Raw genomic sequence first — 15466 nt, 5'->3', positions numbered from 1 at the left:
GCTGGCTCCTTAAAAATGTAGATGGTGTATGGGGGAGTACATAGGTCAACAAACAGCAACAATTTGATTCTGTTTGCCTTGCCCTCCGCAGGTTTGTTTGTTTGCTGATCTGTTTGTTTGGGAAATTTCAGGTTTTCGTCCTGACACGAATGATGTTACACCTGAAAATGTACCGAAAATCAGAGAGAAAGTGCACTAGAAAAATAGCTAAAAGTATGTATATAGATTGATAATGAAATAGAATTAGGGATTCATTGAAAATTTCACCAAAAAATAAGTTACTTGATTGCCTTAATAATAGTACAAAAATATTAATATTATTATACAAAATTAAGTTTGATTAATTATTAATTAATAAGCTCCTACGTTAGTTATGTATCTTATAAAATTTTCATATATTCCGAAGTTAAGATACATATTTTTGCCAATTTTCTGACACACAAACATTTAAAAATGGCTGATAAGTAATAGTATTAAGTTGTTCTTATTTTCTGTGTAGTTTTCTCCAGATGTCCGCTTGAGCTTTCCGTTTCACTTTAAAAGTCAACAAATTAGGGGAAACTGCAGCTGCAGCATTCCGGTGAGTTCAGTGAACAGGACATTCCACCCACACGGACTGGCCGACAGGATAATGACTTTGTTTCAATTGGAAACTGGCTGCGAATGTTAATTTGAATGTGGCGGTGGTTGGTAGGGGGAATACCCGGAGCTTAGCTGGCCGGATTTATATTTTTTTAATTAGGTCTTCTGGGCAGCAGACAGCTTGAGCTCAGTTCGACGCACTTCAATTTCAATTTACTTTTAATTATTCGCTCTGTATTCCTCTGAACAATTTAATATGGAATAATTGTTCGAATACGGCTGAAATAACGAGGGCAAACACGGCAAACACAATTGGCGTGTCGTTTAAACGACTTTCTACTTTCGAGAGTCGGACTTCGATATGGCCAATGGCATGGAAAACATATTGGTCAGGAGGAGGTCCTTCGTGTTCGCTCCTTTGTTTGTGCAGCTTGTTAAGCGGCAGATTCGTTTCAATTAAATTTGCTGCCATCAGTGTTGTCGACTTAATTAGTTGGCATAACCTCTGACTTCTGTTGCTCGGCAGCGACTTACGCACCATTTGAAGCGGCAATGACGATACTGAATGGCAAAGTTTTACAGGTGAAGGGAAATTAATGGAAAAATAAGTGGGGCACATTTAGAAAGATTTTTGAAACAGTTTGTAGTAATAGAAAGAAAGGCAATACAAATTAATTTTAAGGTAAGGAAATATTCATTAAAGTTAGAAAGCTTCTGCTTGTTAAAAGATTAAGTAATTGCTATAATAAGATAGTAATACGATTGATTGTTTTGTTTTAAGCACTTTTCTTAATTTCGCCAAGAGGATGATATCGAGCCACTAATCCCCAAGTGCTTTCCCCGCGCAATGCCCCTCGTTGTATCCTTGTTATCCAATCGCGCAGCTGTTATTTATGTAAGGTGTCCCTGGCGTTGGGGACAGGTTAGTTGATGGTTCTTGCCGATTATCTTGTTCCAGCAATTTGCCACATTCCTATTCTGCACTTTGTAGCCTTGGCCACCACGGTAAATTGAGCTTAATTGGAAATTACACACCAATTTCGCCCTGTTGCTGCTTGTTGTGGGTGGTGTTGATGTTCGAAGGACGAGGATGTTGTGCCCACTCTCATATGCATTACATAAACTGATTCTGTTCGAGCGCGCGGCCACTTTGAGCCCAGTTAATATAATTAGTTTCGGCGTAAAATTGTAAGCGTCAACCGCAAAAGACGTTAACGCACACGTGCAACTTAAACCATACACAGACAAAGCACAGATACACACACACACGCACGCGACAAGGACATTATTGCGGCCCAACAAAGGAGTGAAAATCCTGCGGACAAGGGCTGACAATCTAGGGTATTAAAGTTTTCCACTTGCCACTCATTATGCCACACATCCATCCCACCCACTCGAATTGTCCACTTCCAGTGTAAAAGTCAGCCATCCTGGCCACGCAACGTGTCAATAGAGGAGCCCCAAAGCTGCAGGATATTTCCGTTCAATATTTGTACAATTTCCTATGTTTGCGCAATAGAATTTGCTGTTGACATGCCACTTTTCCCCGCTCGTGGGCGCTTCGCCATATGATGTGGTAAAAAGTAAGCTTTGCATGTTTTTTTTGCTCAATTCTATATATGTGTGTATCTGCGAGATTGCATTGATACAGGGGCCAGGATGCCTGCTTTTTGATTAGATGTCATCCGCTTTTTCCACCGAAAATGCTGCCCAGCTAAGTGTGAAATTATGAAAATTTTCGGCTCGCTCCGTCAGGTGTGTGCGGCGTGTGTTGTTTTTTAATTACCTGTAAAGCAAATTACGTATACGCCGCATTACACGCCGGCAAGTGCGTCTAATGCGATTTTTGCGCTGGGGATCGCCATGTGTCATCTATTCTGATAAGCTGGCAGCCTGGAAATGGGTCTCATGGACTTCTTGGAATTTAAAAGAGTTTAAAGTTGAGCATAAAAACAAGTAAGAAAGCTTTAATCAGGTACTCGTAACTCAGCTACTTGCAAATTGTCTCGGCTAGTGATACTAATCAAAAGTGCATGTCAATTCAATACTAATTTTCGAGCATATCTATGTTAAAACACCATTAGGTTTTCTATTAATTTTATAAATATAACTGATTTGGAACATCGCCCCCATTTTCCCATTTATAATTAATAAAATTACAATTAATATGTAATTATACTTATTGAATTAGTCAGCAGATTCCCACACAATTTCAGCAACTCATTCTGGATGAGTAATGTCCCTAGGCCTGAAGGACTTTCGTCCTTTTTGCGGCATGGTAATGAAGGCACAAAAGTGCATTCAACTGAGCGTGATGGCGAGAATTGACGGGAAAGGGGCTACAAACCGGAAAGGGAGGCGGAAGAGGAGGAGCAGGAGCAGGAGAAGGAGGAGGAGCTGATGGCATCCGCGAAATTCCTTCAGGCCACGACAAGGCGCCACCACAAAAGGGTTGACGAAACTTTTTGAAGTTGCCACAAAATTGCGTTAACTTTTTAGTAAGTCACTTGATTATTTGGTCGTCGCCTTGCCTCGTTTCGGTGCCTCTGAAGGAGGTGAAAATTGCTCCAATGAAGTTGCCTTGTCACCACCTTGTCTTTGGTTTCTCCGACCAGCCAACCCACCGCCGAATCCAATGAAAAAGGATACTGCCGCGCTTGACCTTGGCTTGATTTGGGTCGGAGTTGTGTTGGAAGCTGTTGGAAACTGGCGACATTTAGCGCATAATTGAGACAATTAAATTCGCTTTGACAATGCGACCCAACGCGGCAGAGAATCGAGGCAAATCAACAGCAAAACGGGAATGGAATGTAATAAATAAAACCGAAGGACCAAAGGAGGGAAAGGAGTTCAAGGAGCTCTGGCACAACACTTTGCCAAAAGGATTTCAAAATTAATTGAGTTTCAGCTCGGGGTCAGTTCAATGCCAACGGATGGAGACACACAAAGGACACACATTTATCTAGACAATTCTGGACCATGTGCTTCAATCTAAAGACTTTCATTGTTTAAATTCCAATTTGGTTAACTCTTATGACATGAAAAAATAATTCACAAATTTTTTGACAAATTTGTCTTTGCAAGGAGATCTTTACTCATTTAATTCTTTATATTTTAAAATGTAATTTAAATTTCTAAAAAAATGCAAATGCACGAATCAAGAGTTTCCAAGAAAAAACACTTTTGTATTTTCTTTTAGTGTGTTTACCTGATGAAAAGGGTTGACAGAGGTCAAACCTGTAAATTGTAATTAAATTTTTCCTCGGGTCATAAAAGTCTTCTCCCTATGTTACACCTTCAGGAATTGCTTGTCCTGGGCCAGGATTCGATGTTACCAGAGCAGCAGTCTCTGTTGCACAAGTGATGTCCTTTCCCCCCTGACTGCTTAGTATGCATTGCATTTCCCAAGCCGATTGGTCGAGCCCACTCCTTTGCGATTCTGCCAAACGGCAGAGCTAAGACGACAGGCAACCAGCTCCAACTGATTTTATTATGCGAAAAGTGATATTCGAGGAACCCGGACGAACCAGGACCTCATCCGATTCCCATTCGCCCTACGAAGGCGCGTAATTGGAGCGTAATGTGTTAAGTTGACAGGCACGTGAATTGCCTCTAATTTGTTGCCTGTTTGCAGATGGTCCTTCTCCATGCCCCCACCCATGAATCCTCCTTTCCAGCTTTTCCGCTGCACATCTGTTGCATATTTCATGGCGTGATTACATTTTGTTCAGTTTTCTACGAGCATATACTATACATAGTGCGAATGTGTGCTCCGAAGTTGGCAAGTCTTGCATGCAAATGACACTTACACCAGCTGAAGGCAAACATCAATCAGAGTTTTTTGGGTGAGTTAAGGAGGTTAGGGCAATTGACTTACCAAAGAGCCAGGAGAAGCTGCAATCTACTGGGATTCGAAAGGATATGCTGAATTGGGACAAATAACTAATAAAATGGGGAGTTAGTTTGCATTTTAGCAGGACAATCATAAACTTTCATCGTAAATATAATTTGCTATTGGAAAATGAATAAGATGTGAGATTCCATTAAATGGAAATGTAAATAAATATAATTGGCACTTATTTAATTTATTTTAAAACCTCATATCATTGAGCAACAGGATTGTTTTTAATGTATTTATTATATCATTATTAATTAAAATTTTTCTTGCATACCTTACCTCCTTCTTAATAAAATCTAAATTGAAGTTCTCATTATACTTTTTTTTAGGAAGTTTTCTCAATTTACTGGGTCTGAATGAATGGACTATTAGACGAAAATGAATAGTTTTTCCCTCTAGGTTTATTCAATGTATGTTCACCTCGTTTGATTCGGAACTTTGTGCTGATGGTGTTTTTGGCCAAAAACATGGAAATGCCCCAAGTGGCAGCTGTCTGAACAAAAGCCCGATTTCCCGGAATACTCCCCTAGAACTATTTCTAAAACAAACATTCCAGAATTACAGCTGCGTATTCGAAACTTTTTGTACCACTTTTTGCGTGAATTTTAATTCAAGTTGCCTCCAAATGAACCAGGAGGTATTAAACCGTGTGCTCGTGGCTCAGTTGAAATTCCTAACTCAATATTTTGCTTTCTATTACGCAAACTGGTGCGGGCGAAGTGAAATTGAAGGGGCGAAACCATTAGATTTTTTTAGGTATGTGGGCGCTGTGGGGAAGTTTTTCAATTTTTACTAATCCTCGATTTGCGTAGCCAGCCAAAAAAATACATTGAATTGAACTGGCAGGAAAAATCGGACTGCAACTGTAGCTGATTTCGGCCAGGTCGTAATGGGGGATCCAAAAAAATTGAAAGCATTTTTACCCATCGTGTTTTTACGTTTTGTTTGCTCACCTCACTGGGGAATAGATAAAAAGCTTAGGCTTCTCTTTTTTTTTTGGGTGTTCTGGAGGCACAAAAAATGATAATGCTGCCCACCTAGCAAAATAATATTTCTTAGAGTCCGAAAATATATATATAAAAAAAATACCTCCTAAATAGGTAAATCTAGTGACGGCTTAAAGATGCTTTCCCGAAAAACTAGCAGGGCTTTCCAAATGTCGGTATAATTTAAAGACATATAAAATTTATTATTATTATTATTAATTACTCAAAGCGGGTTAGTTCTTCAGAATTTTGGAAAAAGCTGTAAGTGTTGCTTATTATTTTTCTTTCAATTTTTCCATCCCGATTGATATATAACTTTTTATGATCGAATAACAACAGCTTTATTCTATTTCTTCTTGTATACATTTCACATTCTACTGGTGCGCTTCGTCACTACGTGGACTGCATCCACAGTCAAGTTGTTTGAAAACCAATAGGTAGAGGTAAATAAAAAGTATAAGTAAAACAAATATAAAAATTGTTCTTACTGGCTTGAATAATATTAATTCCTAGCCAACTGTGAAGTATTTTTAGAAGTTTGTCCCATCTTCTTATTTACTTGCTATATTAGCATACTTTTCACACTCTTAATTATTCAATACTCTATAGTCAGAATTAAATAGTTATTAACACCTCATTTCATCGTACAATTTATAGGGTATTTTGGTCTATTGATCCCTTATAAAGGCACTTTTTTAGGATGATTGGTAGACTAATATTTTGATTGACAAAACGGATTTGTGGCAGCTTCGATTGGTTTATGACATTTGATTGAATATATATTCTCGTGCGGCTTTCATTCATGCATTTCCTTTGTGATTCGATTCAGTTTCATTTTCATTTTGGCTATGTTTTCGATTTCGAATGGGAGTTTCGTTTTCAATTTCATCTTAAGCTGGCTTAAAACGTTGAAGAGCCCGCGGTGTTTTGAACCCACTTCCATTTTACAGCACCGGTCAAGTGCGATAAGTCGGTTAATTGCTGTTGGATGATGCAGCAACAAATTACATCGATCCGCTGTAATCCGCGTGACTTCCCCGACACAATTCTGATCGAAGAGGTACATACATATATTCAGCTATATGTTCAGCACCGTCATCGTCGACCTGCAGTTGGTGTAATTGTTACAATGGCCCAAAACACTTGACATTGGCCCTTTGCGAGGGCGACATTGAAACCACGCTGCGAAGGCCCTCCCCCGAAAACATTAAGAAATGTATAAATATGGGAAAAATGATATTTGTAGAATGGCGGAAGGGAATGAGGTATGGAATGGTGTGGTCTTGGGGTAATCTCTAACGATAATATTGACAGATTCTTCGGCAATCAAATAGTGCAGAGCAAATGGGCAAACACATAAAAATAATAATAATAATCTCCGAACGCCAATCTTCAGATCTTTAACGATCAATGACCATTGTCAGGGCCCAAAACGTCGAACATCCGGCTGGGAGCGTCGAACACGTCTGAAGACGTCTTAACTTGGCCAACGGCGTTTCGTCAAATACGTGTTAATGCGGTTCGATTGCGTTCGATTGACCATCGAACATCTTGCGGCCGGCCTGCTAATTTTTTGTATAAATACTTAAAACGATTTCAACAGCAGCAGCAAAACGCAACCGCAGCTCCAATCGATTGAGCAGGTCAGATCCAGATCGCAGAGCAAGTGAAGCAAACATTTAAGTTACAACAAAGATGGTAAGGCACAGTGCACAAGTAACATTTAACAAAACACAGTAAACTCGCTGGAGAAATTAAAGATACACATTCTGAAACAAACTTTACTTATGTGAACTCAAACAAAGTCTAAATTATAATATCTTTTCATTTATATTAACATACAAAAATCCAATTCAATACAATCGTATAAACCACCACCACATTTTATTTTAAATTATAATTTCTTTCAACTTAATGAAAGTGGATTAGTTGATATTGTTCATGTGGCCTTTTCCTTAATTTCCAGCAAGGATTCAAGGAGATTTGCCTGCTGTTGGCCGTCGTGAGCCTGGCCAGCTGTCGCTCAGTGGTTCGCCGTGATGTTAGCCACCTGCCGCTGGAGTACCTGCCTCCAGTGGAGCTGCCACCTGTGCCCAGTCGCGATTACTTGCCGCCGGTGGAGCAGCATGCCGCCACCCTGAACCATGTCCTCCAGCCGCCCCGTGATTACCTGCCTCCGCTGAACAACGAGTACTTGCCACCTGTGGTGGAGGAGGAGCACGAGCAGGAGGTGCCCACCACAACCGAGGTAATAATTCCAGAAGAAACCACCACAGCGGAGCCAACCACCGAGGCAGTTATCATCACCACCGAACAGCCGCAGGAAGCGGAGATAATCACGGAACCGCAAGAGGAGGTGGAAGTGAAAACCGTGGAGGAGGAGGAGCCCGACAAGGAGGTGGAGTCCGCAGTGCTCCTGGACGACGGATACCACTATCGCACTCCATCGGTGGTTCCGGAACTGCTGCCCGTGAAGGAGTATCTGCCTCCCTTGGACGGCAATGCCGTCGTGGAGGAGCTGCCCAATGGCGAGGAGGACTCCTCGGCCCTCCTGGACGATGGCTACCACTATCGCTCCGTGAAGCGACTCCGTTTCTAGTCCCTAACACTTACTGTATTCCACTACGAATTTCTGTTTCTGTTCTGTGCGACAATTGTTGTTTAATTTTACAAAATACATAGACAAATACTTTCCCGACTCTGCTGGTTTCACACGGTATTGGAAAATGTATCAGGTGGGGGATGCGACTATAAAGTACCCACTACTCAGTGTCATATTAGCCAAAAATGGGTAAAATGTTACTTTTATTACAAGCATGTGTAGAAATCATTGATAAACAATATTAATTACTCACTAAGCTCATTTTTGTGGAATTGCTTTAGAGTTTCATGTCATTCCTCTAACAAATATACCCATTTAACCCTACTCATACCTCGCACCAACTCGATTGCTGCCGTGAACATTTCATTTATATTGATGACAGGAAATTAGAAAAATGTTTTCACAATGCGCACGGAACGTCGCAAGGAACTCTTCTCCGTGAGATATTGTCGCAGTCCTGCTAGGTCCTTGCTGCGTGAGTCCTTTGGGCCTGCCACACCTCCCTCCCTGGCCACCCACTCCCAATTGATTTGCGGCGGATTGTGCCCGGGTTTTATTGTTTTCTTTACGTGTTGCCGCTTGGCATACATTTTCATTAACCAATCTTGAGGAAAGTTTTCCTGTTACTGGGAAAATCCGCTGCGTCCCTTTTCCACTGACAAGTTTGCGGCAGTTCAATAATTCAGCAAATTTCCAATTGGCCGTATAAATATTTGAAAAGTTTTAAATGTTATTCTTGTTTTGGCGGCCTGTTTGTGCTGGGCCTAAATATATATGGGATTTTTATGTTTCCGGCGGTTAGCCGTTGTCGAATTTGCCAATGAATAATTCAGCAGGAGAAGCAGAAAAATTGCTTGCCTACTTTTACGCGCAGTTGAAATAAAATTGGGAAGCAACAAGTGTCAGAAATTTTGTGGATTCTTGGCACATTCGTTGTTTTACTTGAGATATCAAAAACAAATAAAAAATCCAAACCAAAGAGCTTTAAGTGCATTGCACTCTGCCGAATTTTTGTTTTCATTCTTTCCATTTTCCGTATCTTTTTGGTGGTCATAAACCTCAATAAATCGGGGCCAAAACAAACACCTGTAAACAGTATCCGATTGAAAGAAGTTTCGTTGACTGTTGAAGGCGGGAAAAGCTTGCGGAAAATGCGGGAAAAGCCTGCCGAAGCTTTGGCCATTCAACATTCGACGAAGCGACGACTGGGAAAATCGTATATAAGCCGTCTGCCGAGGAAAATTCAACTTAGTTGCGGGTTTATTGTTGCCGAATGCAAACGGAACGGAATCGGAAAAACCGGAAAATGCGGCCCGGCTGAAGACAGTGAGTGCGAGCGAGCGAGCGAGATAAAAATATTCGACCGAGCAACAGTGAAAAGCGTTTGAAGGGCCATAGATACAAGATAATGCCCCATAGAGGAGTCCACCTCCTCTCCGCCAACCGATATGCGAAAATCGGCCAGTGGAGCCGAAAGTGAAAGTGTGTGAAAGGTGAGGGAGCGGTGCAGCAAGAGTGATAATGGATAAAACAACTTCAGATACTTGTTAGTACTATCGAGTTTATGAGACAAGTCTAAAACGAAATCGTAAACAGGCTAACACAGAATTTCAATACAGAGTTCTTTAAATTGAAGGTGGTCTTTAAACTTTACGAACTTATCAGCAAAATGTTAAAATATTTTATTTATGTTATGTGAAAGCGTGACTACTTTATTGTAAACTCTTTTTAAAAAAACTTATAAATTTCACGTTTAAAAGATTTTCCAAAAAAAGAAGTGCAACGAACTAAGGATAAAAAAAATATATAGACTTAAAAAAACGAGCGCAGTGGATGTAATGTAACAGAAACATGAAAACAGCAAAACTAAATTGCGCAATAATAAAATCAGCATGCCCGACTAATTTGTAAACATAACAAGTATTACAAGAATCTTTAAGATAAATAAAATGGAAAATTCAGCCTGAACCTAGAAAATGTGACGCCACAAATCTTTTGCACACATAAATCAAAATTACCATAAACGAAACGAAATACCCACTGTGAATAAAGATGAAGTCGAGGAGCCGCAACAACACGAATAAATCGAAATTAAATATTAATTAAGGCAGCATTAAAATTGCAAAATAAATTGAATAACCGAAATAGCTGCAAACCGAGTGGCTTGTGAAGAATGTGGCCGAAAGAAAACACATTTTACACACTTAATTTAATCACAAAACTCTTTGCGTTGCTCTCACATTCGCAATTAAAATGCAATTAATTTGGCAACAAGCTTGCTGTGTTAAAGCAGTTAAAGCCGTCTTTGTGCGAAGTTGGTAAAGTCAGTTAGTTGGCAGTTTTGAAATGTAATTTTCAATTGTCATTCCATTAATTCCATCCGATCGGCAACTTGATACTACAGCTTAGCAGCTTCATTCAATTGTCTTTCGCACGAAATGCATTTTCCCTTGTTTTTCCAGTGCTGCAAAGGGCCTCTCTTGTTTCTGTGTTGTTGTCTGGTATTTGTTGTTCGCCTCCGTGGGCCTCAGCGGAGAAAAGTTTATTAATAAACAGTTTTTGCCTAACAAAGCAAAAAATGATAAAATAAACGCGACGCAGACAGGCGGTTTAGGGTGGTAAAAAGGGAAAACTGTGGGTGGGTTGGGTGCTAAATGTCATTGTCAACGGTTTTCCATAGATTGGAAAGGTAGTTTATGGGAGTAACTTTTTCTGGATTATACGCTTCCAATGGAATCCAAAACACAAACTTCACAAGGGGATGATTCAATTTTAAATTCCATTAAGCTTAGTCCAAGTAATGGAAATCGTTAGTGAAAGTTTTGAAACTTAAAAGTTAGAGAATAGAAATTCTTTTCTTATAATATAATATTTTTTGTATGCCTACTTTTCATTTTATGTTTAATTTATGAAAACAGTTGTTGTCGAAGTAAGCAATTTTCCAGCTTAAAACTTGAATTCTTACTTAATTTCCATGTATTTCTTTAGTTGGTATAGATGATGAAGAAATGTTTGGCTACGAGGTAATAGGCATTTAGCAAGTTTTGGTGACTTGTATTGTATGTAACTACAACTATAATATAATATACTATATGCCATTGTTATGAATTTCGATTACTGCATTGGCCGCCAAGAGCATCCAGTGTCGATCATGTATTCTCTGTGTGTCGGCCTGTGGCCGTGTGTTTGGCACGCTTTTTGTGTTTATTAATAACAAAGTAATCAGAAATTGTAATCTCCTCGCAAAGCGTATTACAGCAGTAATAACAATGGCAACATTGAACCCCCCACCTACCGCCCACCGCCCACCGCCCACCACAACCACAACATAACCCCACCGCCCCATTTCAATCGCAATACCAGCCCACCCCCCGCACCATCATTCCCATTCATTTGGCGATTTCAATGCGGGTTTATCTTTGCCGCTTGGCTGTCTTCACGGGCTGCATCCTTGAGTCCTGGGATCCTTGATTCATTGTTGTGCCCCGCCAGCCAGCCAGCGAGCACGCTTCCGGCTCAAGTATCTCTGTTTTTGTTATGATTTCCCCGCATTGTATGTACGTATTTTCCTATTACTTCATATAGATTTGCTGTTTATTTCTGTTTTCATTATTTTCTAATTTGACGCTTCATTTGTCCATGACTGATTTCTATTTTTTTTACCCTAACAGAAGGGTATTTTCGCATCTTATGCTGCAGAATTAGGAGTTATATTAAAAGCTAAGACAATGCTTTTAGGTCAAGTAAAAACCTAATCAGTTAATATTCTCTTTTTGCATCTTCAAACTAATAACATGGTAACTAAATTTAGGTTTTAGGAGATATTTTATTTTTATACAAATTATAAATGTTTAGAAGGGTGTTTTTTGGTTTGCTAGCGAATAGCTTAATATACTTCTCGTGGTTTTTCCGTTTTTTTTTTTTGTTCGTCCTGTTTTCTAATTTGACTTTTGCCGGGCGCTGATTTTCGCTTTGATTTTCGCCGACTGATTGGGATTTGGTTGATGGGGGGAGCTGGGGGAGTCAGTGGATTGGAGGTAGGGATTGATATCGGGCCATGTCCTATTGATGACTGAATGGCGTGTCTTTTTGCCACTCAATCATTCTGGTCGGCTCGGATTTGTTATTTGTACTCTAGCCTTTTTTATGTAATTTCACCTATGTCAGTTGGCTCGCTTTTCCCACCTGCAATTTCTGTTTTGCCAATTTACCTATTTCGTATGCAAATTGCCAACCATTTGGTGTCAGTCTCAACACGATTCAACACCCTATTCCACCAAATCCATACAGTTTTGAGCCACTGGGTCAAAGTAATAAAGTAAACAAATTATTTTGATTGTTTAGCTCGATTCGCGGCAATTTGAAGTTCGACTTCTCCGATTGCTTTACCACTTTGATTGCAAATGCGTAAGGAATGAGCCGAATTTTAAGCATTATCTAATACTAATTGCTTTTGGATGTTAGACACAAATTTGTTGATCACTTAAAATTATGATTGGCATAACACATGATTTTGAGCTGGATAAACATATTCTTCGTATGCACATGTGATTATTTGCTGTATGTCGAAATTAAATGCATATTTTATCTGTTCCTGGAAACACTCCGAAAATCCCACGCGTATTATTTCAGAAATACTAAAGAGATCTAATTGGGCCAAGATAAATTTCCCATTATAAAATGTTCATAAGATGCACGACTTGTGTATATTTAAGTGGTGGGTGTATTATTTGCTGGCATTTTCTTATAAAACTTGTAGTGCAAGCAGATAAAAGTTATTAAGCTCTTTAATTTCAACTTATCGTTAGACCAAAACTAAAGAAATATTTTTGATAAAATAAATATTAAACAAATTCCACGCAGAATTCTTAGCATTCTCTATTTTTCTTAATCTGGTATTCTGTTTACAGCCTTTAAAGTCCCTTTTTGGCCGCATCAAAAAACATAAAAAACGAACTGTCAACCATCGCAGAATATCAGAAACAACGACAATCAGTAGGAGTCTTTAAAAAATCAGTTAAAATTGAATTTCCCTTTTTTTTCGCCGCATGTGTGGAAAAACCAGAAAGTTTTTGCACAGTTCATTTTGTCAAGACTCTTTTTCCTCGGCGAAAAATGAACAAAAACAAAAGTCGCGTGCAGTTGAAAGCGAGGGAAAAGGAAAATTAAATTCGCAATAATTATTTCAAATATTTTTCTCTTAAACGGGCATTTCATTTGGAATGCAACCAATACGACGTTAAAAAAATGCGCACATTTTAAAGTTCAAAAGTTGGCAGCGAAACAAGGCGGAGCAAGGAAAACCAAACAAACGAAAAGAAAATGTGAAAAATCTTTAGATGTTGTTCTTTAATGCATACGAAATACTCAAATAAATTATCATCAGCCTAATCAACATCAGCGTTATTATCAGCAGGCGGAGCCAGCAAAAGTCGGAGGGAAACTTTTCGTCCTGTAAGGTATGTATGCGAAATTGCAGGAAATAAATTCTGATTTGCTCTGCTTTTAATAAAACCAAGACATTAAGTAGCCGACCGGTGGGCCGGCGGTGTCTTTTGTGATTCAGTTCATTCATAAGCCGCCTGCCACTCTAAGCGCTTAATTATTTAAGTATGTTGAACGTCACACATACGGTCATGTTCCATAGCAAAGAGATGGCTTTTTCCCCCAACCAGCAGAACACTAAACCAGCAAAGCTCTCTCCCAACTCAACTTCAGCTCTGGTTAATTTTAGTAGACCCTGCCAACCCCTCTCTTTACTTCCGCTTCGTGCGGTTCCTAGTGCAACGCTGCCATTGGTTTATTTCCATTTCCGTTGTACGGGGGGCGTATGCGTAATATGAATATTTTTGTAAATTATTAAGTATACGTAATGAGATAGTAAATTTGCACCCCAACCACAGGCAGGTAGAGCGGTTTAGTGTCAGAGATGAAAATTGCATGTGCTTTCCACCTGGGTGTGTCGTGTGTGTCGGTGTGAGCCAGCAATTAGTTAAACACAAAAGTTTATGTGCCCCGTCAGAGGTAAAGTTGCGCACTTCCGCACTTCCGGTGACCCCCCAGACTTCCGGTGGCCCGTGTACTATGTGATCTCTTATCTCGTAGGCTCGTCTTGGTCTTAGCAAGGATTTATGCTGGCTCATCTGACTTTAGATATGCCTTTTGGCCGGCAGGTGGGCCAAGTGCTGCTTAAACTTTGAGCAACTAAATGTCCTGGGCGGACGAAGATGGCCTCAGAAGTTTTTCCTCGGGTGTCTCAGTTATCTGGCAAAGCAGAGAAAACTTTGTGGATTACAAAGAATTTATAATTGAAGTGGGTGTGATGTGAAAACGTTTTAGGAAATCGATGGCACAACGCAAATTAAAATTCCTTTTGGACCGAGCACTTAAAAGTAGCTCAGAAAGTTGCGAAAGTGCCTTAATATTGTAGATAGCATTTCAACTATTTTCTTTGGCATCAGGTTTGCTCTAACCGGTCTGCCACTTAATTCCATATCGAATATAATTCCGTCTAATCAATGCCCAATTTGTGTGAACATATTTCTAATTAGCCTGAATGTCATTAGTCCGAAGCTTTGAGCACATATACTCAATGGTAAATTCATTAGATTTCCGTTGGCCAATATGTCAATACAGTTTCTTGAAGTGTTTTAAAAATATGTGTCATTTCAAACATTAAACAAATTAAGTTTAAAGCAAGATTGAAACATAAAAACCATTTAGTTTATACCAGAATTCAAATTATGAAAACTGCATAAATATATTATTATATAGTTTTTGTGCAACCTATGTAGAGTATTTCCTGCCTTGTATCTCGATAAATGTATTACATATCTGAAGCTGTAGTCGAGTTGGCCATTTCTAATTAGTCATTGAATATTCGTCTGGCATAGGGCATATATCTGAATCCTTTAAAAGCCAAATCCAATCAGCTGCTGAGCGTGTTAATTTATTCATGGAATTATTTTTCTGGCCCTTGTCTACTGACCCACGACCCTTGGACCATTGCACCCCTTGCCCTCGCAATCTGTCTGATTAGTACAAAGAAAATCCTCTTTTGTTTGTAGTCCACGCACGAATTCGATAGAAACTTCAAGGCGAAGTCCCCAAATACCCGAATCCCCAATCTCCGATCCGCATCCATTCGATCTGAGTTCTCAGTTCAATATGTTTCCTTTTCGTTCCTTTTTTTTTTTCTAATCCGAGAGTGTGGACCATCTGCTTTCCGCTTTAATTCACCGGCCATCCTTTGACACACGAGATGAAAGCTGTGAGTGTCCTTGAACTTGCCACATTTAGTTGCTGAGATACAAAAATACAAAAACACAGACTTCGAGTTCAACTCAATTACTAGAATACAAAATTCAAGTTCAACTCAATTACGTGTCTTTCGCCATG

General features: G+C 39.5%; 2 protein-coding genes across 4 annotated transcripts in view; both read left to right on the top strand.

Annotated features, from left to right (window-relative positions):
- The first annotated feature begins 7081 nt into the window (after positions 1–7081).
- Positions 7082–8158, top strand: LOC117140317. The gene is made up of 2 exons (XM_033303165.1): positions 7082–7164; positions 7433–8158. The coding sequence occupies exons 1-2, from the start codon at positions 7162–7164 to the stop codon at positions 8063–8065; spliced, it is 636 nt and encodes a 211-aa protein (XP_033159056.1). The 5' UTR covers positions 7082–7161; the 3' UTR covers positions 8066–8158.
- A 1175-nt stretch (positions 8159–9333) lies between these two features.
- LOC117140286 (adenylate cyclase type 6) overlaps positions 9334–15466 on the top strand; it is a 37469-nt gene continuing 31336 nt past the window's right edge. The window contains exons 1-2 of one of the 3 annotated variants that reach the window (XM_033303120.1): positions 9334–9394; positions 13333–13527. The gene's annotated coding sequence lies outside the window, so the exon portion shown is untranslated. Of the gene's footprint in view, positions 9562–13035; positions 13064–13332; positions 13528–15466 lie in introns of those variants that run through there. The other 2 variants (XM_033303119.1, XM_033303121.1) reach the window with 2 other exon arrangements.

This window comes from Drosophila mauritiana, chromosome 3L, assembly GCF_004382145.1.
Source record: "Drosophila mauritiana strain mau12 chromosome 3L, ASM438214v1, whole genome shotgun sequence".
Taxonomy (NCBI): domain Eukaryota; kingdom Metazoa; phylum Arthropoda; class Insecta; order Diptera; family Drosophilidae; genus Drosophila; species Drosophila mauritiana.
This window is presented reverse-complemented; position numbering and strand designations above follow the sequence as displayed.